This window comes from Podarcis pityusensis, assembly GCF_964106645.2.
Source record: "Podarcis pityusensis genome assembly, chromosome: 2".
Lineage (NCBI taxonomy): Eukaryota > Metazoa > Chordata > Lepidosauria > Squamata > Lacertidae > Podarcis > Podarcis pityusensis.
The window spans coordinates 36,814,701-36,841,762 of record NC_138029.1 but is presented as its reverse complement, the minus strand read 5'-3'; the positions used below and the strand labels follow the sequence as shown (position 1 = coordinate 36,841,762).

At 42.9% G+C, this 27,062-nt stretch overlaps 1 protein-coding gene and 1 long non-coding RNA gene across 2 annotated transcripts; one reads left to right on the top strand and one right to left on the bottom strand.

The window, feature by feature from the left end:
• The first annotated feature begins 349 nt into the window (after positions 1-349).
• LOC308470570 (uncharacterized protein) lies at positions 350-14,410 on the top strand. Its single transcript, XM_080994017.1, has 2 exons — positions 350-1,750; positions 9,635-14,410. The coding sequence occupies exons 1-2, from the start codon at positions 1,399-1,401 to the stop codon at positions 10,228-10,230; spliced, it is 948 nt and encodes a 315-aa protein (XP_080850143.1). The 5' UTR covers positions 350-1,398; the 3' UTR covers positions 10,231-14,410.
• Positions 14,411-15,698: 1,288 nt separating this feature from the next.
• LOC308470709 lies at positions 15,699-24,219 on the bottom strand. Its single transcript, XR_013982582.1, has 2 exons — positions 23,065-24,219; positions 15,699-23,025 (listed from the first exon to the last, which is right to left on the bottom strand). It is a non-coding gene; the product is annotated as an uncharacterized lncRNA (long non-coding RNA).
• Between the last annotated feature and the right edge of the window lie 2,843 nt (positions 24,220-27,062).

The window sequence follows — 27,062 nt, the reverse complement described above, 5'->3', positions numbered from 1 at the left end:
CCATTAGGCAGCATTGTCCCTATTCCCCACAAAACAACTTTTGCTTATAAGTTGCCAGCCTCAAGTCAACTTGAACATTTAAGACAAGTCAGGAAGGTGCTACAACTGCATCGTCCATGAATTACGGTAACTGGATTGCACTCCACAAAAGCTGAGGCTGCCGAACAGACTCTTGGCCCCAGGGTCTTGTTTAATAACTGTTACAGCTATTAACTTTCTGTATCTTGTATTTTTTAGATCCCATTATGATTTATGTGGAAATCGTTCCATTTGATTGGGCACTTTCTGATGAGTTTTATTTATTGCTGATGACTTTTGTCATGTTTGCAATTATGTAAATTATATGCTGCTAAGCAGCACAATCCTAACCATGTCTACTACTGTACTCAGATGTAAGTTCTATTGAATTCAGGGAAGTAGGGTTAGGGTTAAGCACACGTGGGCAGCCCACTGTGTTTATGGCGCAGTAACTATTTTTAAATGTGCACCTACACATATAAATCAGCCCAGGCACATTTGTTGCATATAAAAACACATGCAGATTTTAGGTATAGCTTGGCCATCTTTGTTCCTCCTTCCGCACTGCGCATGCGTGATCTGGCGTCCTGCGCTGCTCTCACCTCCGCCAGGCGGAGAGCGGAGCGAGGGCTAAACTGAACCACGAACTGAGGCCTCCAGGCGACTCTCTACACATTGCGAGTCTAGGATACAGTATCGAGCCGCGCCGCGCCAGGTGCGCACGCGCGCTTCCCTCCTCGGTCCGGAAGAAGGGTCATTGGCTACGGCGGCTGCGTGGGTCCTTTTCCCGCTCGATGTTAAATGGGAAGCTGCTCCCTGCTCGCGGTCACACGCCGCTGTCGTCGTTTGTCCGGCGCTCGCGGTGACGGAGAGAGGGGGACGACGACGACGAGCGTTTCCAGGGCAACGGCCCGTTGCCTCTTCGCTCCTCTACTGCGAGGAAGCGCCCGGGGCCTAGCGGAGTTCGCGGGAGGGGGGCGCCTCAGAAACTCCCGCGCCTCTCTCGGGAGCTGAGACCCGTGGGGGGTGGCGAGGGGGTAGAGAAGGGCGCCTGGGCTGGACCCCTCCGCTCTCGCGCTTCTTCCGGCTGCAGAGTAACCGCCGCCTCTGCCTTCCACCTCGAAGGGCCCTACATTTCGCCTCCCGCCTTAAAAGGTCGCTCACTTGTGCCGCTAGGTGCGGCTCCCGCCGCTGCCGCCACGTCAGTGCTGGACCTGAAGCACCTCAGTGCTGAGCCTGCAAAGCATCTGCCCCAAGAGACAGGCAGCGCCCTATATTTATAGGTTATTTTGGGGCCTGGGGTTTCCCTTATACCTGCAATAAAATTTGGTCCTTTGGAGCACCCCATAGCTTCCCTGCCATCTCCCCGTTGTTTCTGCCATGGAGCCAGTCAAGAGGTCCAGTGACGACAGTCTCGTCGTCTCCGGGACGCCAGAAAACAAGCTTCCCAGGGGACCCAACCCTAAGGACAGTCCCCCGAACCCGTCCCTCATGAAAGCCTTGGAGGCGGTTTTAATTGCTGGCCGGCGTGGCTTGCTTGGACCAGAAGCCATGGCGGCAGCGGGAGGCACCCCGGAATTGAATCCGGGAGGCAGCAATGGAGTCACCCCTCCGGCAGTAGACCCTCCGGGAGGCCTGAATCCTATCCCCCGCTTGGCAGGAGGGGGGAAGAAGAAGAAGGCTGTCAATGAGATGCGTACGTCTGTGATAACTGCCGTGCAACAGGTGATGGGTAAGTCAAACAAGGCGCCCTCCAATATGGTAGGGCCGCAACTCCAAGCGAGATGCTCCGAAACACAAACCTGCAGGGATTGCCATTTCCATGCCACTGTATCTTGTCCCACACCTGTTTGGAAAAAATGGCAGCAAGTGAGTGAGGATGGAAAAGCTTCCAAACCACAGCTGCCTAGTGTGGCATGACTATGGTAATTGTGCCAACTATATATCTAGCTGCGGCTTACTGAGAGCAAGGGTAGATTTTTCTTTATTTAGCAGGAAACAGAAAGTTTTGTCTCTGTGTCCCATGGCCTTGACAAGGCCAGAAAGGATAGAATTAATTGTGGAATATTAGAAAATGCAGAAAACACATGTTGTGGTATAAATTGATTGTGCACCCCACACCATAAACTTCTGAATTAATAATGCAGATTTTTAGTGACTGCGTTAAAGTGGGCAAGTGGAACAAAGTAAGGCAATGGAATACCCATTATGAAACCAGAAAGTAGTAAATAAAGAGTTGAAAAAGAATATGGGCACAAATGCAATGGTATATAAAATCCTGAAATATTTAGAAAAAGCAATTGCTGAATCAGTATAGGTACCATGCTATATGTGATAAGCTTTAACGTTATTGTGTCATACAGCAAGTCAGACAATGCATGATCAGAAGGTCCTTATACTTCCGAACAATAGATGTAAGTACTGTAGAAGAAGACGATCTTTATTGTCTTGTGCTTCTGGCCTCTCTTTGTTTAACATTTGGTTCTGCCTATAGCTGATCCAAAGATACTGTATGAACAAAGCAATCATATGTTTGCCTTACACTGAGACCAACAATATGTTGCTGCTTTGCCAGAAAAAAGGCTGCCATATCCAGTGCATACTCAGACTGGGAATGGGGAAACACACTACTTGGAAAATACACAAAAAGGGAAACAATGCCACTGTCCATCAATCTGGTGCTATGCTGAACATGCTGCGTATAATGCAGACATGAAGGGAGCCAGTAAGCCACGCTGGGGGCATTTTGGCCATGCCATTGTGCCCCTAACATGTACGAAGTGCAGACAACTGGGCAGCAGTCACATTCAAGGGGCCCTTCTGGTGCTGTCTGCTAAAGTGGTAGCAAACATACTTAGGTGATTACTGGCTCGAAGGCAAAACATTTTACCCCTCTAGCAAACCCCAAAGGAAGAAAAGCATAGAATCAAGTGGTAGCAACAAACAAGAGAATGCAATAGTGCTGTCTCCAAGCAAGCGTGAACAAACTCAGGAGGTTGCTGACTCAAATCCATACCAGTCATTGTTCCTTGATCAAGTACACTTGTGGAAATACTTGAGTGAATGTATACATGTTTCCAGGGGTAGTGGTCCAAATACTATCAAGTGAAAAATACATTGTCGCTCACATAAAATATTGCCTGGGAACAACTGGGACAGTATGCTGTCAAGGTCGCACTGATCGCTGGGAAGGATCCAGCAGTGCACCAGGAGCAGGATTCATACAGCATCAAAATCCAGGTATGCATCACCAGAGACTTCTCCAGGACTGAGGGTAAGCATGTAGCAGAGGCAGGTGCCCTCGGATATCAAGTTGCTGGACCAAAGAAAGTGGGGAGATTGCCTACCTGCCTGGGGGCATATCAGCAGCAAGAAGATAGTAGTCCTTTCACCCTGAAACCAGCTCTGCTAGGGACAGGGAGCACCCTGCAGACATGCCCACCATGTTGCTGGATAAGTCTTGCAAAAACGGCAGCCTAAAGTTTTGTACTGCTAAAAGACTTCCGGGGTGGCGCCACCAGCGATGGCGGACTCCCTCTGAACTGGAGGGACCAGCTCCGCATGAAACAGGTCTTTTCCGCTGCGGTGTAGCGGGGACCCTTCTGGAAATCACAGGCGGATGAAGCCTGTGACCGTGGAACTCAGCGGGCACCCTTAGCGCCCCCCCCAACCCACAAAGGAACCCATAAATGGGTTCAGAAGTGAAGAGGGGGAAGTGGCGCGGTGCTGTGAGTCAACTGCTTTTTTCGCGGAGCGAAGCCGCATAGCCATCACCGGAGAGCGCTGCCTTTTTCCTGGGACAATTTGGCATTTAAATCAACCAACCGTGAGTACTGGAACATTGAATATTTGGACTTCAAATAAAGAACTGGCGAAATTAAAAGGAATTTGGACTTAAAATTTACTCTAATTTGGTACTGAAACGGAAAGGATCAAACAGGAAGTCACCCTTCCGTTTCCCTGTAGCCAGAACAAAGCAAAGACAACGCAAACTAGAGCCTTAAAAAACCACTTGTAAAAAATCGACTTTCACCATTTAAAATTGCTGATTCCCCCTTTGGTAGCAGGAGAAGAAGGGGGACTCTTTCTGAGTTGTTTAAACCTGCAGAAATGAAGTTAAAGTAAAGTATTTTTCCATCGCCCTGACCCTGGAGCGGGGTGTCAGAATTGACGTTTGAAGCTCATTGACCAGAAACAAATGCTTTTGACAGATAGTTAAAGAAGAGAAACGTAGTTACTCCATTGTTTCCTTTCGTTTTTTAAAAGAACAAATATGGACAAAGTATCGTAAAAAAGAAACTTTGTTGCTATTGTTTTCAAGAGAAGGAACAACTAGAAGCTTTTCCCCCTAGAGGGGAATTGTGAAATTGTAACTAATTCCTGGGAATTCCTGGGAACTTGCAGCTGTCACTGATTACAACTGTGGGAAAGGACTTTGTGACCTTGCAGAACAATGTCTTCAGAAGCACTGTTGGGTGCTTTCTGTAAAATAAATACCCTATTGGATCAGTTAAGCCAGAAGATGGATTTCATGACTAATGCGGCCAGATCCTTTGAGCAGGTAGTGGGAAACTATATGGAGCCCACTCAGGAATCAAAACAGGAGCGTGCCATGACAGAACAACTGAGAGAAGAGGATTTTGCTGAATCTTGGGCGCCAGAGACGGAGGGAGCTGTGGCCCAGCAGGATTACAAACTTTTGGACTTGACAAATGAACTTGGAAAAAATCAGACTTGGAAAGATAAAATCTGGTTCGGTTTGGAAATGGGGGGCTGGATAGACCCCCCTCCACAGGGAGATTTGGTCTTTTCAAGTCTGGAAAGGGGCCGTCAGATGTCTGGAGTTGTGGGGGCTCTTAATTTTGAAGGGAATCTGGAATATGCTTGTAAATTTTACATTGAGCCTGGATTGGACTATGGAAAAGGGACTGTTTTGTTGAAAAAGGTCAAAAACACTACCAAGCTGGAGTTCCCACGAATAAAAGGGAAATATAAAGAAGAGCTATGGAAGGGACATGGAAGTGACTGAAGGGCCTCGGACATAAGACTGCCAGGTTAATGTGCTAGATTAATAGGATAAAAAGGACTGACAAACCCGGGACCAGGAGAAAAGGACGTTGGATGAAGACTGGATTCTTTCTTTTTATTTTTATCATTAGGACTGTTTTACAAAATTGATGAATGTTAGCAGAATGCTGAAATGAAATTATTTGGCTCTTATAAAAATGTTAAAAGAATTAGGCAAGAATGCTATGGTTAAGGAGAAGTTGATAAAAAATTAAGACTTAAGTTTTAAACTCTAAGGTGTTTTTTTTTTATAAGATAAGATGAAAATAGATTAAGGTAATGTGATGACAGAATATTATGAATTATGGAAAGGATTTGCTGTGATTATTATAAAATAGGATACAGGAAAAGGGAGGAGGAGGTGGTCAAGGAAAGAAGGTATTGAAAGTGGAGAATTTGAGAATGATGGTTTTCTTTTTTCTTTTTCTTTTTTTTTCTTTTGTATAAAATTTTGTAGAAAATCCTTTTTTCAATAAATATCATTTAAAAAAAATAATAAAGTTTTGTACTGCTGAGCAGTGCTCATAACACTGTGGGCGTGCCTTAAAGATGGGAACAGTCACTGTGACCAGCATAAGAGAGGCTCATCACTCATAAGACAGCCACCTTTCCTAGTTGGCCATTAATGAATTCAGCTGGAAATTAAAGGTTTTTCAACTACAGAAATTTCGAATGCTGCATTTGGGTGCCCAGAATTTCTGTGGCACCAAAGAATCGCATTGGCTCCAAGAAATTTCTGAAGTATATATTTTTATTTTGGATCTCCATATGTGGTTCATGTGCGTTGCTATAGCTTATCCAGCAAAAAACTAGACAGCCTGCTGCAGACATATGTTTCCAGAAATGTTCTCTGTGTGCATGCATAGGTGCTATGCACATAATTCCTTCCCTCAGCTACCCCAGGTCAAATAATCAATGATAGCACTGGGAGCAGAGAGCTAGATTTGGTCTCCCTTATTAATGCCACAATTGGTGAAGGTGTGACTGTGGCAACATTAGACTGGAAGCAGTGACTTTTAGTTATCAAATCCACTTTACTTTTAAGCCCAATATATGTCTCATCTCCTTTGCTTAAACACCTGGATCTATTTGTACATCATGCACATTTCTGAGTTCCACTTAGTTACTGGTAGGGCACTCTGCTCTGGATTGCACGGGCTAATAATCTGTGGGAAGCTGGGGGGTGGGTGACCAGCTTCATAGTAGAGTATTATACTTGTTCATCTTCTCTTCCAGCGGTATGATTTTCTTGACACAAAACAAGGTTCAGATAATTTTTTCTACCCTAGTTTTTCAAGTTATGTGTGACTTTGTTAAGATGTAGTTTTGTTTTGTGGGTTTTTAAAACCTTGTTTGTTGCCATATATTGTTTATATTTATCTTAAGTATTAATCCATCTAATAAAAAGAAACCAGCTAATTACAGTCAGATGTTCTTTTTGGAAGTGTTCTTTTTCCTCTCTGGTGCTTTTGTTCAAAACTTCTATGGAACTGAGTTACAGGTGGTAGGTATAATTCACATTCCACAGATGTCAAAGCGTAATGATTGCGACTTGTGCCCCTTATTTTTCTCTGTGTGTGGATTTTGAAGCTAATGGAGCCAAAAAGAATCTACTGCATTATATCACTGCAGTTTTGATACTTTAAAAAAACTCTCAAGCCAGGTTCTTAGCACCACCTGCCATTCAAATGGCCTTCTCCGTGCTCTTGACTATTTTCACCACTCACTGAATTTTGCTATCTTCCTACTCTTACTGCTCTGGTTGATTACCGTATTTTTCGCTCGATAACACACACCTGACCATAACACACACATAGTTTTTAGAGGAGGAAAACAAGAAAAAAAAATCTGAATGAAACAGTGGATGTATCATTTTTGTGCTTCATGTTGTGGCCACAGACATGTGATTTGACGGTGAGTTTGGGGTAGCTCAATGCAAAAATCCTGAGAATCCATGTGGATCTGTGCTTTGTAACCACGTTTTTGTACCTTTGCAGCCCCAGGCAACAGTGGGTGCGTGATTTTTTTGGTGCAGGCTGTAGCCATGGACATGCTGTGTGATCTGAAGGTGAATTTGGGGTGACCCAATGCAAAGATCCTGAGGATCCATGTGGATCCATGCTTTGTAACCACGTTTTTGCACCATTGCAGCCCTGTTTTTGCATCAGATCATTGCTATGTGATCTGATGGTGAATTTGGGGTGACCCAATGCAAAGATCCTGAGGATCCATGTGGATCCGTGCTTTGTAACCACATTTTAAGTGGGGAGGGAAGGAAAAACATAGAAGGGACAAGGAGCACCGAGAGGGGTGTGCGGAGAAGCAGCTGGCTAAGAATGCAGGAGAGGGGCTTTACCGGAGGGAGGAAAGGAAGGCAAAAGTTCCCCCACCCACCCACCCAAGCCAGCCAGCTCTCTCTCTCTCTCTCTCTCTCTCTCTCTCTCTCTCTCTCTCTCCCCCCCCCCACCTGCATGTTGCCTGTGAGTCCCTAGACACAGCAGCAGCAGCACCGGAGCACGGAGAGGAATTAGAAGGAAGGATGCTCTGCTTTTCCCTCTGCTTGCCTGGAGGGGAGGGGTTTTCTCTGCTCTTTGTTCTGTTTGAGGAAACACAGTAACGAAACAGAAGAGGGTGGGCAGTAAGACCCTGAGACAGAATGCAGGAAAGCAACAGCTTTCTCTCTCAGGAGGCTCGAACACACGAACGCACGTGTGGCTGCCTGCAATCAGTTTCCCACACTGAGAATGAAGATAAACTGGTAAAATAAGGGGGCTGGGTTAAAGCTAAAGGGAAAACTTCAAAGATCCCTCAAGAACAAGGCAGGGGTTCAGGGCTCCCAAAGCCGAGCTGCAGCCTTAGAAGGGAAAAATGGGGCTTTCGGAGGTGGTTTTTACTGCCCTGCTGCTTCCAATTTTTTAAAAGGCAAATTGCAGGAGAAGATGCAGCAGCCAGTCACTCTCTCACTCCCTCCAAGCACCCACGCTAGCGAACAAACACACAGGCAACCACACACTCACAAAGCACTCACATTAGCAAACACACAGTCGCGCTGCAGAGTGGCCAAACCTCCTAGCAAGCACTTCCCTGGCTTCTGCTGACCGCAACGAAGACGACCCTCGAAGAAAATGTGTGATGCACTCAGGCCAGTCGGCTCCAGGGACCACACATTCGCTCAATTACATGCATAGACATTTCCCCTTACTTTTTAGGAGAAAAAATCTGCGTGTTATAGAGGGAAAAATATGGTATATCCTCCTCCTTCATTCTAAATGACACTAGTCTCATCACAGAGGTAAGTAGACTAATCTTGCTGGTTCCCCTCTTACCTAATAAAACTCTTTGTATTAATCGTACGGAAAAATGCAGTAGGTCACCTGTAGTTGTCAATACCTGCAGTATTTGTTTGCTGATGGAGGAGAGGCAGGTTTGAGTGCAGGGTTTGACTCTTTAAAAAAATAAAGAGAGAGGTGCATCTTTTCTGTTTGCCTGAATTTTGGTTCATACAGATATGTTTGTGAAAACAGCAGTGGCAAGATCTGTTAAAACTGCACAGAGTTCACTGAACTGGGCAAACAGAATACTGTACAGATGCACTATCTTTTTCTCCTTTCTCTGCCATTTATATATGTAAAATGTAGTTTAACAACACAAAAGTAAGCATGTTAACTCCAAAGTCAGTTCCATATGCCCAGTCGCCATTACTCCTTACCCTGTATGCTAAGGATTGCAGCATAAGATTACCATGTTTTGGCCATGCTAAAATTCTGGGGTGGCAAGAAGATGAGGCATGCCAAATTGCCTCTACTTGCTGGTTTCTGCTGTGGCCTTTCCTCATGGGGGAAATTGCCCCAGAATACTTATTCCTGTGAAAGCAGCTTAATGGCCTTTCTTGGAAAGGAGAGAAATTGGAGAAAAAACAATTTATTGCACCTTCTTCAATTCAGGTCAAATTGAGCTGCATTTGCTACAGCTAGGTACACTATAGCCTCAGGTTGATAAGTGGGTGAGTTCAGATGTCAGGATCACTCGGCTCCTGTTGTCTTCCCTGCCTGCGTATCATCTGGGCTGCTGCTCATAGTGGAAGGAATAGTGGTGCTGAGACTGGTTCTGCAGCCAGCTCTTTTCATGACCCGTGGCAGTGATAGTCCTGTCACTTGTTCCTGAAAACCAGTGCTTACAGCTGAAGGAGGGGGATATCCTTTTTTGTGTGTTTCCTCGTGTGCTGAGCTCAGCTGCACTGTTCACCCTACCCCATCCTTGATCCTCTTAGTGGGTTTTCCTCAGTCAGTTGTCTTAACAGGTTTCTGCGAATGTTTTAATTCTGCTGCATATTAGTGGACTTCTGTCTTCTGAAAAGTGCAGCTAGCTTGGTCTCTTGATTTTGGTCTTGAGAGAATGCTGATCAAATTTTCTAGCATATTAACATTTTTATAGATTTTAAATTTCAGCCTTTAACCTTTTAATACTAGAACTTTCAGGATGGAGGAACAGTAAGCTAGTGCAGGGGTCAATTTGAAGGAGTTGAACTAATGTGGCATTTTACTTTTAGGTGCTGGAAGACAGCAACCTCCCCCAAAGGAAATCTGGATATGTGGCAATTCTGTGATCTTGGCATCAAAGAAGAGAGCTAAAAGTCTACCACATGGATTGCAGTTGGGCATCTCTGTTTCAAGGGCATATGTGTATTGGCATGGGATACAGGCAATGAAGTGGGAACAGCTCATGCCTCTTCTGCATGAAATTTATCATCTCCGTTCTTCTCCATCCCTTATAATAATTCATATTGGAGAAGATGATCTACTTCCCAATGATAACTTGTCTCTCATTATATCCATGAAAAATGACTTGGGCATTCTTAAAAGAGCATTCCCAAATGCTACTATAGTTTGGTCTTCACTGTTGCCAAGACGTGCTTGCAAGATGGACCAAAATCCTGAACAGATGGCAAAAGCTCAAAAGCATGTTAACAAGAAAATGGTAGACTTTTGTAATGAAATTGGTGTACACTTTCTGTCGCATAACTTGATTACGTCTGATAAAGCAAACCTGTTCTTGCCTGATGTCAATGATCTATCTGATGCAGGAGCTGATTTATTCTTGGCAGACCTGAAGAAAGTCCTGCGGTTCTATCAGGTTTTGGGATAGTTGGGAAGATGCTAGTAATATGTGTTGGTTTTGTCAGAAAGAATGGGTTTGTTGCTGCTTGACCATCATATAGTGTCTTACAAATTGTACACTTGGATGAATACGAGTGGATATGGGCTTCCTGTTCCTAGGTAGCTTTGAACTTCAGTTTACATATATAGATGACACAGGTTGATAGATATGTTCCTCTGACTAATCTCTGCAACGATAGGACTGTCTAATAACAGATGAAAGAAACTGTTCCCTTTTAACGTCATGCAGATTTTCAATGTATACACTCATTGTTAATGAAACTGTACGTTTTGATTTCTTTGAGGGAAACTTGTAAGATGGTATAATGAAAAATGCTGTGGACCAGGTATCTGCTTACTGCTCTGTCTTCAAGGCATTATTCAGAGAGGCACATGTATGTAACTAGTCATTATAAGGAACCCAAGCAAAAACAAGTGAAACAGTTTTTCAGATGTTAACAAATTGTATGTGCAAGTGTATTGGGTAGACGGGAAATGAGACCACACAAAGTATGCATATACATGTTTTTCAGCATTGGATATTTGCATTTGCATTGATTCTCTCTTGCAGTCAACAAATTGCTTACTTCAGCTGGTCATTGAATGGTATGTGCTATTCCAGAGTAAGCCATTTGAGGATTGTGAGTCATTTGAGGGCTGAGTTTCTGCCGCAGACTAGTTCCATTGTCTAGAAGAGGTCATTTGGAGCAATAATTGGCTGTGATTCCCAACCATCATTCCCTAGTGTGGTAGCACTTAGGAAGTATTCATTGTCTATTGCCATTTGTACCAGTTTATATCTCTCCCCCCCCCCCATCTTACTATTTGTAATTCTGATATATGTTTTCCCACTTTGACTACCTTAAGGGCATGGAATTACATCTGGAAAGACTTGCTTAATACAAGTATAGGGAAACTCCATATTACCTCTTCAGTATCCATAATTAATTATAATTACAGTCAACCCTATTGGACCATGAGAGAAAATCCAGACAACCCCAGCATCATAATACTGTTATTAGGACCTCAGAGTAGTGAACTAACCTTCTTGTTTCACTCTTTATCGGGATGAATATGGAATGCACACACAAAAAGGAAGAGGACAGGGAGAGAAGAAGAAAAGGTGTTGCTAGTAAGAGCGCAGTGGAAGTCGCATGTGCCGTATATGATTGCCTTAGCACAGTGATTCAGGAAAACGTTTGCCAAATGATTAGGTCTGTTTATGCCATGTGCAAATGATTTGAACAAAGAATCGGTGACCACGCTCACTTTGGAATTTGCAAAGCCAGCACTTGAACCTGTCTCTGATTTGGTTTTGAATCACTACTCAGGTATTTTCAAAGGGGGGATGGCCATTGATTCTTTGTCCCAATGCTCTTTGGTGCAACCTGAACCATCTGTACTGGGCATAAACTAACCTAATCAATCTGCAAGGGGCTTGTCCTTTACTGGTGATAGGGCTTCTACCATGCCCTCTACCAGCAACAGATCTCTTCTCTCCATGACACCTTGTTTTGTTTAACAACCTGTCTGACAAAGAGGATTGTGAAATTTGAAAAACTAGCCACTTACTTTGTGACATCTAGTTAAAACTCCTAATTAAGTATTGTAAAGTGGCTGCCGTTTCCATAATTAATAGAAATTGCTATTACAATTTTCTGTGCTTTTTTTGTCAGAATGATGATAAATGATTTGCCCAGGGTGGCGGCGGTTATGTTCTCTCCCCGCCCCCTCACTATTTTGTATTGAATTCACAAGCTATCATTTAGTATAGGGAGGTCAGGATAATGTTGTAAATTGTATTATGACCAAAGAACGTATTCATCAGTTTGTTGGGGTTTCGCCTAAGCTTGAGGATGAGCTTATCTATGCAGGTCAGATATAGGTGCAGAAGTAAGAAGTTCCATATGTGGTTTTTAATAAAAACTTAAGAAACCGTATTGTGCAAATAATCAAATGGAATTAGCAGCAGAGGCCAATACTCTTCCAAATAATTCTTTGGCAGTCATGGAATCATCCAAGACAGAAGGAGAAATGGCTACCTGAATTTTTATTATCTATTTTTGCAACATGAATCTCAGTGTAAATATTGCAATAGAACCATAACTTTGACTTTGTGTAGTAGTGCCTTGCAGTGCTTTTGGTACAACAAAATAGTTACTCTGATGCAACAGAGTTAGAGGTAAGTTGCTAGAAAAACTGCTCCATCTGGAATGAAGATGGAGGCAAATGTTTCCTATGGCTCGTGCTGTTCAATAGCCACATCACTGCAGGAACTTAAGTGGACATGGACATCTGTGGATAAAAGGTGAGCAGAAACAGAGAAAAATGGAGACGCCTGCAAAACCAAGGAACTGTTGTTTTTGTGAATTTTTTATATATACACTTGAGTTACACACTTAGTCTGTATTTTGTTTTGCTTTGAGTAGGATGAGGCTTTGCCTAAACTATCTACAAAATTGGATCTTTGCAAAATGTGATAGTATATGCCAGAAGCAAAGGCCACAGGAGCAAGCAAAAGGATCTCTAAACCAAGATGTCTAGAGAGAATTGCAACTTGTGAAGACATTTGAAGAATCAAAATTATACTGTGATGGAAATGCAAACATGTCTTGACTGTATATTACTTCGTAACATACGAATGTAAAAAATTGTATGCAGGCAAAGGTTGTGTCCTGTAGACCTTCTACTGTTGTGTTTCTTCATGTTATGTTAAAGCAGTTGCCTTGTTTTGGAACTAAATCTGTTCTTGTACATTATATTGAGTTGCTATCCACAGCACTGTTGCTTAATCTTGTTAAGATTCTCAGCCTGTTTCTGTCATACATCACCACAGTGTTTAAATTGCACGATAATGAAAATAACAAAGAGTCTGGTGGCACCTACCAAGGATGGGGTGTTTATGCTTGTTACAATACTTATTTTGCTTTTACGTTATTACCACTGTCCTTTTGCATTTCTCTTGGACTAACTCCTGTCAACCCCCCCCCCCCCCATGTATGTACACATCCACGCCAATTGGGGATTGCACTTCAGCAGGGGTGGGGAACCAGTGGGCTGCAACTCCCATCAGCCCCAACCAACATGCCCTGTGATCGGGCAAGATGGGAATTGCAGATCAGCAGCAGATTCCCCGCTCTTGCACTTCATGTATCTGCTTAAGTGGATTCTGGTCCATGAAAGCTGATCCTATAATGAATTTGTTAGTCCTTGTGCTGCCACAAGACTCTTTATTGGTTTTGGTGCACCAGCCTAACACAGCTGTCCCTCTGGGAATTGTAACAAAATAAATAATTCTTCATTAAAGGGCAGCTGCAAACTGATTTTGGAAACAGTTCCTTTATCAACAGGCAATGATGACATTATACTATGAGGATTCTTCTCTAGAAGGAAGGGTTTTATCTAAATCATGAACAGGGAACCTTTGCCCCCCCCCCAAGAGGTTGCTGAACTACACCTCCCTTCAGCCCTAGTAAGCATGTCCAATGGACAGGGGTAATGGGAGTTGTAGATAAATAACATCTGGAGGACGAAAGGTTCTCCGCACCTGATCTAAATCATCTTTTTGTGGACATGCTGTCGTCAACCTTGAGGCCCTATACATGTATTACTTACATATGGGGCAATATTGGGGAGTAGGGCTGTGCTTTCTGTCCTGCCCCCAATGTTAGATATACTTCCTTCAGCAACTATAGCCAGTTGTCTTTAGAGCAAGAATTCTCAAAAGGAAATCCACTGATGTCATCAAAAGGCATACCATGTGCACCAGAACAAAAAGCAAGTAGTTTGGGGGACTGTAACAATGAGAACAGTGGCACATCTTGCTTATTCTGAATCTTGCATACCCTTTCAATTGTAATATCCTGAATGTGTTTCAGGGTGGAATTCTTACTCAATGTTGATAGACATGACAAAGATGTTGGTATCAGTATTCCTGGAATAACACACAGGGAACTTTGTGTAATAAAGTGACTGAATTCTTTAGACAGATGTGAAATTAATTTTCAGGTTTAGTCATTACTTTCATTGTGGACACAGGCATTCATGTCTCAAGTTAATTCTTACCTGTTAGGAGTCTTTAATTTATGAAGATAATGTTTTGGCCAGTTATCTGACAAATGCATTTGGAAATAAAGCATCTTTCTTTACTGCACCTAGAAAAACCAAAATGCGTTTCACTATTGATGTTTATAAAAGATAATACTTTTTCTTAGTCATGTTTAGCACAAACATGTACATAGGGTTTGAGTTAAACTAAGGAAAGAGTCACTCAGTGCCACATCTTACAGCACTTCAATTTTTGACTTGATTTATTAAGTCAGGGACGCGGGTGGTGCTGTGGTCTAAACCACAGAGCCTAGAGCTTGCCAATCAGAAGGTTGGCAGTTCAAATCCTCGCGACAGGGTGAGCTCCTGTTGTTCGGTCCCAGCTCCTGCCCACCTAGCAGTTCGAAAGCATGTCAAAGTGCAAGTAGATAAATACTTCCCGCTCTGGCGGGAAGGTAAACGGCGTTTCTGTGTGCTGCTCTGGTTCGCCAGAAGCAGCTTAGTCATGCTGGCCACATGACCCGGAAGCTGTCTGCGGACAAACGTTGGCTCCCTCGGCCTATAGAGCGAGATGAGCGTGCAACCCCAGAGTCGTCTGCAACTGGGCCTAATGGTCAGGGGTACCTTTACCTTTACCTATTAAGTCAGCACAGGGGGTTCACACTTTGAATTTGTTAAATATTCCAGTTGTTAAACCTTGGAGAGAGAGGGAAAGCAAGGGGGGAAATAAGTCATTTATACAGTTAAATGAGACATAGGTTACATTCTATACATCCTATACCCATTTACCTGGGCGTAAACCCAATGGAAGTCAATGGAACTTATTTCTGTTTAGATGCATGTCAGGCTGTCTTGTAACTCTATCTGAGAAACAAAATTAACTCAAAACCAGTATTTAAATCATGGAGAACATGAGCATCACTCATGTTATCTGTAACTTATTTACATGCTGGTTTTAGGTTTATTACTATGGTAATTTCATTTCTGTAAGAGCAGAATTGTTTTTATACAGTATTACAGTATATTATGAGATACTCCCAGTGATAACTTTGTATTCCACTAGATGGTGCTATGACTAAACCAACGTTTTAAAGTTTGTGGTGGTCTCATTTTGCCAGTTGTTGATAATGTAGAAGTTCCAGTTTGTAGGACTCCCATGAAGCAGTTCAGTAATATTTTCACTATATCCCAGTTACTGCATATGTGAGTTCTACATAGTATTTGGCAGTCTTTCCTATTTAGCAAATGGTAGTGACAGCTCACCTTTTTGAGCCATCTGGATGTACTTGTTTTTCACTTGGTTCTTGGTTCTGCTGCTAGTTTGGAGCTCACTGTAAAATCACTGGATGTACTATATTGACTACTTGTCAGGAATAAGTAGTATGGAGGATTATTTTTTTTTAAAAAAGCAGAGATTAGAATAAGTAACATTGGATTATTCTTTAACAGAATCTGGAAACTCACTTTATAGATTCCATAGCAGAACCTTTTATAAATTTTGTTAATCTCAAAGTTCTCAAACATTCTGTTTTATGAACTTTTGGGATCTCCCTGGTGCCTTTAGTACTGTCTTGATTCCCAAACAAAGGTTTATTTTGAATTTATAGGTTGTCACACAGCTGACCTTCCCCTCCAGCTATTTTTAAAGGTTTTCCACTACTGTCCATGACACCATGGATGCACTTTGAGTGGCTGTGGCCTATTACAAAAAGAATGTGGATATTCTCATGCCACTGACTGGCCATTCCACAATGTTAGAGAACAATATGCCCTTGATCCAGTTCCCTGAGACAGGCTGCTTCCATCTCAGGCACCTGGCTGTGGGTTGGTTGCTTTCTTGCCCAGCAAAGGCAGTGGGAGCAAGGGAAATAAGCACCCTGCGGCCAAGTGCTACCCTCTCCATTCAGTTTCCTGAGCCTCCTGCTGCTTCCACTGCCTCTACCATATAATACTGCTGGGAAAGAAAGTCAAGTGGGATGGAACGGTCCATTGCCTAACTCTCAGGAAAGAGAAAAAATCCACAGAAGTTAACATGAAGTCCGTAATAAGGGACAAAAATAGGCCGGTCACCATAGCCTAATGTTATCCTATTGACTCTGATTCTGTCATTTGTTTTTGTAATGTTGAGCAATGCTGCCTCTTGCTGTCCCATTCCTTTGCTTTTGACTGGTTAAATCCCTGCTCACAAATGCACCATTTTATGTCTTTTCCACTGGTATTGTTGTCAACAGTCCTATCTCTCAGTAAATACTGTCCATGTCACTAAAGCTGAAGCCCTATGTACACTTACTTGGAAATAAGCCCCACTGAACTCAGTGGGACTTCCTTCTAAATAAAGATGTGTAAGACCAGACTGGAACATTGTCTTGGTCTCAACCTGGAATCCCTCAGGCTGCAAAGCCCTATATTATAACTTACCGGGTAATCTGCATCCTACCGTGATAGCTTGCTAAGTAGAGAAGTTATTAGTCTTGTTTGAAAAATGCTTCTAATAACAATTGGTCTCCACAGTCAAAGAACATGGAAGGTTTCCTTAAGCCATTTTGCTTTACTTGCCACTGTACTAGAACATCTGCTCCAAAACTCTCTCTTTCTTTTCCTGTCTTGAATCGGGGATGGTCCCTGCTCAATTATTTGGGTCCAGCCTGATGGCAAACTGACGAGCTCATTAGAAAAGCTGGAGCGAACTCTGCCTCTTTATTAGCTGTAGCACATGCCTTGGAGCTTGGATTATAACAGTAATTGCAATTGCTTGGCGTTCATAATTATAAGCTTCTGGGAACTTTAACAAAACATTAACAATACAGTTGTTGCTGCAAATGGCCGGGTGCCCTGAGCAGTTTAACAAAAAAGAAACTGGAAATGGAGCGAATAAATGAAACTCCTTGTGCATGACACATACTGCTACACAATCAGCAGCAGGGAACTGACTCACATCATCACTGAAAGTAAGAATTATATAAACTTTTGCTTTTAATGGCAGTTGTAATCACCACTTGCCGTTTTCTACCTTTTAATTCCACAACTGAAAAGTGTTGCCCCAAGAATAGTTGTGCTGACCAGGGTGATAGTCTTAATATGTGGACAGTAAAGCTATTTCTCAGTGGGCATTCACTAATATAGACAGATAAGCTCACATCGCCTATCCAGTAGTGTGAGGATAAACCTTAATCAATCAATCAAACTTTTATTTATTTCTTGAGCTCCACTTGCTTCTGGCCGCTTGCTCTGTCAAGGTAGGATGACTGTTGGTTCTTGTTCTTGTTTTCCTTTGTTGCTTCTATGTTCTCCACACATTTCTCCCTGCTGGGAAGGAAGGACTGAAAGAAAATGCACCCCATCTATCCCTACTCCCAATATTTTGCTAATTCTGTTTGTATGCATTTATAGCCCAATCCTTCACCATGTCCCAGGGTGGGATACATGCAACTCAGTACAAGTAGACATGACGAGACCATAAATTCAACCAAATTAATGAGCAGAAATAGTAACGCCACTCCAATGGGAGGAGTATTTTGATCTCATCTTCTCTCTTCAAAGCTATTCAAAAAGGTACATCTTGAACTAATGCTGAAATGTTTACAACGGTAAGGCCAGACATACCTCAATTTGGGGGGGTCACCACAGAAAAGGTCCTGTTCATGCACGACCAACCTGTGAACATCACAGGGAGACACAACTGTCAGCAGGGCCTCCCCTGCAGATCTCAACACATGGGCAGGCCTAGAAAGGAGGAGGATCCTCCAGGTATTTAGTGGCCAAGTTGTATGGGGCCCCAAATACCTGAAGCACCTGGAATTGTGCTTATACAAACACAGGCAACCAGTGCAGGTCTTAAGAACTGGTGCAACATGTGCCTAGCCTGTGGTACCCACCAGCATCTTAGCTGCTTTTGCATTCTGGAAGGGCCATCAGTTGGCAAACCAGCTGGCATCCGTAGCCACTGAAGCCACCTGGGCCTTTTGATTTTACTGTGCCATCATCTTCCCCCACCTTAATTGGGTACAGCTGTAGGCCATTTCCCTGCAACTTACAGTGTTTCTGGTCCGGGGTGAATAAAATATGGGGGGGGGGGGCTGAGGTAAGCCCTGCCCCACATAATCACAAGTTGAAGTGCATGCACACCTTTTGAATGGCAATGCCTATCAACTGGGGGAGGGCAGCCCCTCAAATATTTTATTGGGGGGACCGAAGGGACCTCAGCCCCTAGGAGTTGGCTCCTATTTTCTGGTCACTGTTTAAAAAATCAGCTAATATGGGTGCTGTGGCCTGCTTCCTTTTGCCCTTCACTGGAAGGGCTCACTTAACGTACACATTCTAGCAGTATGACGATGTGCTTCCAAAGTTCAGTGATGCATTTCAGAGTCAATGCAGTCGTGTAATGCTTCATACTCTTTAGAACAGGCTTCCTCAACCTCGGCCCTCCAGATGTTTTTTGCCTACAACCCCCATGATCCCTAGCTAGCAGGACCAGTGGTCGGGGATGATGGGAATTGTAGTCTCAAAGCATCTGGAGGGCTGAGGTTGAGGAAGCCTGCTTTAGAACTATGATGGGCACAGAAAGAGTGTGTTAGCTAATGGAACTTTCTCCCTGAACCAGGTAAGGACTTGAACATCCAGATTTTTTCAATCCTTTCACATTGGATGCAACATCAACATCTTTCTCTCACCTTGTTTATTTTGAGAAGAACCAAAAAAAAGAGGCTTCTTTCAGTTTATACTTAAAAGTATGATTAAAGGGATTTGCTTACAAGAGACACTAAGGGCGTGCGAGGCAATCTGTCTTTAAGGGGAGGCATATTGGGCATTTTCACGAAGCTTAACATTAGCGTTTCTTCACAGTCTAGGTGTAAGCTATTTGTTGATGGCATCCTTTCTCAGGAGGCAAGAAGCGTGCACCTTTGGGGTGAGGTCAAAGCATAGGAGAGTTACAGCACCTGCTGTGGCTGCAGAGACTGACATGTTTCGTTGCAGCTGAGGCAGATGAAGGCATCCAGTTGTACTGATGCAGATGTGCTATGCGTTTCTGTGCTCCTAGGGGTCATTCCTTCTCCGATCACTGCTGTGGATACACAACCTGCCTGTCTCAAGGTGCTGCGGTCATCTGCAAGGGATTCCACGTGGCACAGTTAATGCAGCCTGGCTCCACGGCACGTTTGCAGACATCTTTGTAATGCAGAGTTGGTCTGCCAACAAGCCTGGTGCCTGAAGACAGCTCCCCATAGACGATGCTGCCATCTTCCATTCTGTGGACATGACCAAGCCATTGTAAAGGTTGCTGAGACATCATTGTGAACTTGTTTGGAATGTGGCCTTGGGAGAGCACATCTCTGTTTGAGACTCTGTCCTGCCATGTGATGCCCAAAATCTTCCTGATGCAGCACATGTGGAAGGCATTGAGGCATCATTTCTGTAAGTTGCCTGTGACCAGTCGCGGAGGAAGGGGCTTTGGTACCCAGGGCGGCAGGGGCGTGGCACGTTGCACATGGGGGCGTCCCAAGGGGGAGGTGCCTGCCCATACGAGCATCGTCCCAATGGGGTGGCACCCACCCGAGCAAGCATCCCAATGGGGCGGCACCCGCCCAAGCAAGTGTCCCAAGGGGGAGGTGCCCGCCCGTGCGAGCCGTCATCCCAATTGGGTAGGCGCCCGCCCGCAGCAATGCCACCCCACAGGCTGGCACCCGGGCACACCACCCCTGCCCCCTTCCTCCGCCACTGCCCGTGACTCACTTCCGTAAAGCAGCGTGCTCAACACGCAAGCCTGGTAGACCTTCATATTGCTCTCGGTCATTAGCACCACATTCTCCTGTACTCTTGGAGAGGGGAGCCATTGCCGTAGCTGTCTTACCAATATGCTTGTCCAGCTCAGCATCGATGAGAGATTGCTGGTTATGGTGGAGCCCAGGTAGACAAAAGTCAAACTCCCAGCAGACTTGGGTAAAACGGTTGGTGGATCTCTGTTCAGCTTCCTCACAGTGCGCTATGAAGACTGCATCATCATAAAGAACCACTGCATTTTTGTCTTGATGTGGAGACTGCAAGGTTGAACAGACTCCTTGAATGGATGTACACCCAGTCTTCAGTCAAGCTGAAGGCATATGAGAGCAACACATAGAAGTTTATGCCAAATGGAATTAGGGTGGGAACACAGCCCTTTGTCACACCGTGCTTTGAATTGCTTGCTGGACTACTGGCAGCTCTTCTCTGCATTGGAGGGAATTGCAGGGATTCATGCAGGTCTTGCAGGAGTTGCTCTACCCTCTTGGATGAGCAGCGCAGGATCTCCTTGAGACCTTTTAATCTATTTGTTGCACAGGTCAGCCATTATAAGAGCACTTCCTGGAGAGAGAAATGTGTTAAAATTCCAGAGTGAAAACAAAAGGAGAGTTAGTATCAGATGTTGTCCCTCTGATGCTGTTAAATTGCTCCTGCTAGACACATGATAAAAATAATTCTGAAGGGCAAATATTCTTCTGGAATGGATTTGATCAAGCAAACATTGACAGACACTTTGGTATGTTCAGAATACAATGCCCAAGGCAAGACAACTTCCTACCACGAAGAGCATAGTATCCTATTCACTATAACACTGAAACTTCCAAGTACCGTAACCATTTCTAGGATCCTGACTTGACAATAAGGTTGCCAATATCAGTCCCACCCACAACCAGCCTCCAAGGTAAAGACTCATTTAACGTGTTAATTCACTTTAAATTATTAGTGTTCTGGAATTGGAATTGAAACTGAATTTGAAAAGGAATGAGCAGGGGGAAAGGCCAACAGAAGCAGAAACGGCAACTTTGACAAGAAGGCCATGTAATGTAATAATGTAGTAAATAATTATTTTCTAACAAGCCCCATGCCCCTTATTTAAAGATTTGCACCTCATTTAAACCAGCTCCACTGGCCATTGTGGATACAACGTATGTCAATAATGGTGGTTAGCATCCATCTATCTTGAGAGACAATGGAGTGCACCTCCAAGGGTGAAGTGACCTCCCCAGGGCACAAGCCTGGGCAGTGTGTGGATGGAGATCCTGGGCTGCCCAGATGACATGGTTCCCCTCTCAGCCTTGCTGATGTGGTCCAAAGGAAAGCAGGGCAATACATTTGGCACCAGTTTGGCTGCAGGAGTTGCTGGAAGGAGGCGTACAAGGTGCCATCCAGCCACATTAGGGGCTGGATTTGTGTAGGGTTGACTCCTTAGCCTTTTCTTCTCCTGATGATAAACTGCAAGGCAGCAGAGGTTAGGACCAGAGTTTTCCTTCTCCTAGATAGGCTACTATTTTCCCAGGCTGATGAGCCCCATCTGTCCCTCGCTTCCCTCTACAGCACATGCAGAAACCACCTTCTTGACCACTTCTTGGTTTCATCCACTCAATCTGCTTCAGCCTGTCTTCACCTGGAGGGTCCTTAAACTCACCAAGGGTTTGAGACCCATCAGCTAGCCTCACTCAGTTTAGCTGGCCAGTCGAAGCCATTCCCAGAGTGTGGCTGCTGTAGCATGTTGACAGCTTCTAGGATAAGGTTACTAGATTTTTTTCAATGAATCCAGGGACACTTTTCAACTTCAATGGATTTTGTATGGGGACTGATGTTTAGATCTGGGGACTGTCCCCGGGGGTGTCTGGTAACCTTATTCTAGGAGCCACAGGTGAGAGCTGAGTGCAGGGTGGGGACCAAGATGGACTAACTCCCCCAGAAGGAGCACAACTTATCTCTCACCAGAAGTACTACCCCTCCCCTTACACCCCTGTCAATAATACAATGAAAATAACCCCCTATCTAATACCTTAAAGTAGCGGTAGCCAATATGGTGCCCTCCAGAAGTTGCTGAGCTCCCATCACCCCCAGCCAGCATGGCCAGTCATCAGGGACTATAGGAGCTAGAGGGCAGCAACACATTGACTATCCCTGCTAAAGTCTGTATTCAGTCCCCCCCCCCCCCCCCCGCCAATTCATGTGAGTGTCTGTGGTCTCTCTTAAGCTAGGCATTGCAGCTTCCAATCAGGAAGAAAAGTGTAACTAACAGGTTCCTTCTAACCTATGTTTTGAGTAATCTTCCACACACTCACTAGAGAGTAAATCTCACTGAGTTCAGTGCTACTTCTGAATAAACATGTTTAGGATTGGACTGAATAAGAGGTTGGCAAGGAAGGCCAATGTCCTGTGCTGCTTCTTGGGAGTCTAGTGCTTCCTCCATTATCTCTATTCATAGGAACACGGCCTAAATCTTCACCCTGTCAGTATTTTTAGATTTCACAGTGTTATTTTCTTACAGCATCTAATACGATACCCTTTCGGTAGTCATGCCCTGGTTATGGAATGCCCTCGCTAGAGGTACTTGCCTGGCACCCACATTGTGGTCCTTTTTATTTCCTGAGATTTTAAATCCTCAAGATACTCTAGTGCTTTTCTATGCTATCATATATATATATATATATAATATTTTTAACAATAAGAAGAAATATCACATTTCCAAAATAGAGGCTATAAAACACCAAAGTTGGAATTTCCACAATGTTAGCATACATAATACTGTAACTGTTTAGGTGTTAAGCCAATATAACATACAAAATCATAAAAGAATGCAGCAAGCTAAACAAACTACAAATAATATATACTACATCATGAAACATAAAAAGGAAGAAACAAATCCCAACTGTGCTGCAAAAGATTAAATAATGCTTTGAGATGGATTGAAGTAATAAAAATAATTAAACTTTAATTCATACAACTAGTGGTATAATTCATACCTTTTAGTATAAGACATGACAAAAGGATTATATAAAATAAAACTTGCCCTTTTTTCCATAGGTGAGCCTCCTTCACCAAAGAAGGGGAGTTAGGAGAGTTACATCAATTATACAGTACAAAGAGCTGGGGCCAGAAGATTGCCATGTTCAGCTGTACTCATAAATCAATGCAAGTTGCAGTGAAATTTCCTTTTTAAATTTATTCTCATGCAAGTCTCAATTTATTTGTCAAGATTTCCAATAGTCCAATCTGCCATACCTCTTTTTTATGCTATTTTACATGGTTTGCTGTTGATGGTTTTATCGATTAATGTTTTATTGCTTGTTTTGTTGCTTTTATTATTTTTTTAAAAGATATTTATTAAAATTTTCAAGATATTACAAAATGAAAAAAGAAAAAAGAAAAATACAAAATAAAAATAGTTAAAAACAACTCAATCTTTCCATTACTTATTTTTCATTAGCTTGTTTCCCGGACCTCCTCGCGCCTCCCTTTTTTGTATTCCAGTTCAGTTTGTTAGTTCAGCAAATCCTTCCCCTCTTTGTTTATCCTAGTCTTTAATCTTAAAATATTGTAACATTAAATTTTTACCTATTCATAATCCATTTTTCATATTCCCTTATAGTATTACAGCTAAAAACCACTTAATTTCTATCCAACATCATTCTAACATTCATTAATTTTACAATATTTCTGTAAATAGTCTTTAAACTTTTTCCAATCTTCTTCCACCGACTCTTCTCCCTGGTCTCGGATTCTGCCAGTCATTTCCGCCAATTCCATATAGTCCATCACCTTCATCTGCCATTCTTCCAGGGTGGGTAGATCTTGTGTCTTCCAGTACTTTGCAATAAGTATTCTTGCTGCTGTTGTGGCATACATAAAGAAAGTTCTATCCTTCTTTGACACCGATTGGCCGACTATGCCCAGGAGAAAGGCCTCTGGTTTCTTCAGGAAGGTATATTTAAATACCTTTTTCAATTCATTATAGATCATCTCCCAGAAAGCCTTAATCCTTGGGCACGTCCACCAAAGGTGAAAGAATGTACCTTCAGTTTCTTTACATTTCCAACATTTATTATCGGGCAAATGATAGATTTTTGCAAGCTTGACTGGTGTCATGTACCACCTGTATATCATTTTCATAATATTCTCTCTTAAGGCATTGCATGCCATAAACTTCATACCTGTGGTCCATAACTGTTCCCAGTCAGCCATCATTATGTTATGTCCAATGTCTTGTGCCCATTTAATCATAGCAGATTTCACCGTTTCATCCTGAGTATTCCATTTCAACAGCAAGTTATACATCTTTGATAAAGTCTTAGTTTTGGGTTCTAACAGTTCTGTTTCTAATTTTGATTTTTCCACCTGGAAGCCAATTTTCTTGTCCGAATTATATGCCTCCATTATCTGATAATAATGAAGCCAATCTCGCACTTTATTTTTTAGTTTCTCAAAACTCTGCAGTTTCAATCTGTCTCCCTCTTGTTCCAGAATTTCCCAATATTTCGGCCATTTGGCCTCCATATTGAGCTTTTTCAGTGCTTTCGCTTCCATCGGTGACAACCACCTTGGGGTTTTATTTTCAAGTAAGTCCTTATATCTTATCCAGACATTAAACAATGCTTTCCTGACAATATGGTTTTTGAATGCTTTATGTGCTTTGACCTTGTCATACCATAAATGTGCATGCCATCCAAATACATTATTAAAACCTTCTAAATCCAAGATGTCTGTGTTTTCAAGAAGCAGCCATTCTTTCAACCAGCAAAAAGCTGCTGATTCATAATAAAGTTTAAGGTCTGTTTTGTTGCTTTTAAAAAATATTTATGCATTTTAAACTTTATTATTCACCTGTATATTAGCTGTTGGGTAATATACATACATTGTTAATAAATAAATGAGTGCATTAAATCTTTTAAATATAGACAAACTATCTGAAGTAAAACAAAGACAAAAATGAATAAAAACACTGGTCACAAATAAATAACAGTTGGGGGAAATCGCTGCCTTTAAAATGATAGTATTGTCAAAAATACCATTGTATTTTTTTAAATTTACCATTAGGAGTTCACCCGAAATTTTTGATAATTGGCAAAAGATATAGGTTTCATCCGGCAAAAGAAAAGACCCAGAGTAACTTTGAAGACAGAATGAAGGAGAAAGGAATAGCTTTCCCATGAATTAGAAAACACTATGAAGCAGCTATGCTGGCCCATTTTAAAATCAGATTTTACCCGAAAAGATTTTAAATACTGGACCAAATTAATGTTTTGACAAGTCTAAACAATGCACTCTGGCATTGCTCACATTTTGATAAGGCTATAAGCCATGCATATCAACCATGTTTAACACATTGTATAATAAATACAAGCAAAAAAATAGCCCGAGGTTTAATCACCTCTTACTGCATTGTTTTATAATGCAAACATGGAGGAGGAAGAATTATTAGGAAATCTTTATTTATGGAAATCATGGTTTCACAGAACTAAGAAAATAATTTAAGGAAGATAATTTATGACATACAATGAAATAATTATTGAACTGCAAGAACAACATCCTTAATCCTTTCAATGTCTGCAGTTTAGAACTACTGCTCATACTTTCAACCACAAACTATAGTTTTCTAAGAGGACTTGCTAACTTTAATATCCTGGTGTTGAAAGAATATCCAACACAGATCCTAAGTAAAATCTGTGACACCATCAAAAACCTAATGTATTTACCCATCCAAATGAGAAAGAAGGTCAGTAAATATGGATAAACTTGATGTGCCACATAATAGTGTTAGTACAGTGGTACTTCTGGATGCAAACAGGATCCGTTCCAGAGCCCCGTTCGCATCCTGAAGCGAACATAACACGCGACTGCGCGTGTTGCAATTCGCCACTTCTGCGCATGTGTGTGACGTCATTTTGAGCATCTAGAATCATAGAATCATAGAATCATAGAGTTGGAAGAGACCACAAGGGCCATCGAGTCCAACCCCCTGCCAAGCAGGAAACACTATCAGAGCACTCCTGACATATGGTTGTCAAGCCTCTGCTTAAAGACCTCCAAAGAAGGAGACTCCACCACACTCCTTGGCAGCAAATTCCACTGTCGAACAGCTCTTACTGTCAGGAAGTTCTTCCTAATGTTTAGGTGGAATCTTCTTTCTTGTAGTTTGGATCCATTGCTCCGTGTCCGCTTCTCTGGAGCAGCAGAAAACAACCTTTCTCCCTCCTCTATGTGACATCCTTTTATATATTTGAACATGGCTATCATATCACCCCTTAACCTCCTCTTCTCCAGGCTAAACATGCCCAGCTCCCTTAGCCGTTCCTCATAAGGCATCGTTTCCAGGCCTTTGACCATTTTGGTTGCCCTCCTCTGGACACGTTCCAGTTTGTCAATGTCCTTCTTGAACTGTGGTGCCCAGAACTGGACACAGTACTCCAGGTGAGGTCTGACCAGAGCAGAATACAGTGGCACTATTACTTCCCTTGATCTAGATGCTATACTCCTATTGATGCAGCCCAGAATTGCATTGGCTTTTTTAGCTGCCGCGTCACACTGTTGGCTCATGTCAAGTTTGTGGTCAACCAAGACTCCTAGATCCTTTTCACATGTACTGCTCTCTAGCCAGGTGTCCCCCATCTTGTATTTGTGCCTCTCATTTTTTTTGCCCAAGTGCAATACTTTACATTTCTCCCTGTTAAATTTCATCTTGTTTGTTTTGGCCCAGTTCTCTAATCTGTCAAGGTCGTTTTGAAGTGTGATCCTGTCCTCTGGGGTGTTAGCCACCCCTCCCAATTTGGTGTCATCTGCAAATTTGATCAGGATGCCCTTGAGTCCATCATCCAAGTCGTTGATAAAGATGTTGAATAAGACCGGGCCCAAGACAGAACCCTGTGGCACCCCACTAGTCACTCTTCTCCAGGATGAAGAGGAACCATTGATGAGCACCCTTTGGGTTCGGTCAGTCAGCCAGTTACAAATCTGTGCATGCCAGTTACAAATCTGTGCATGCGC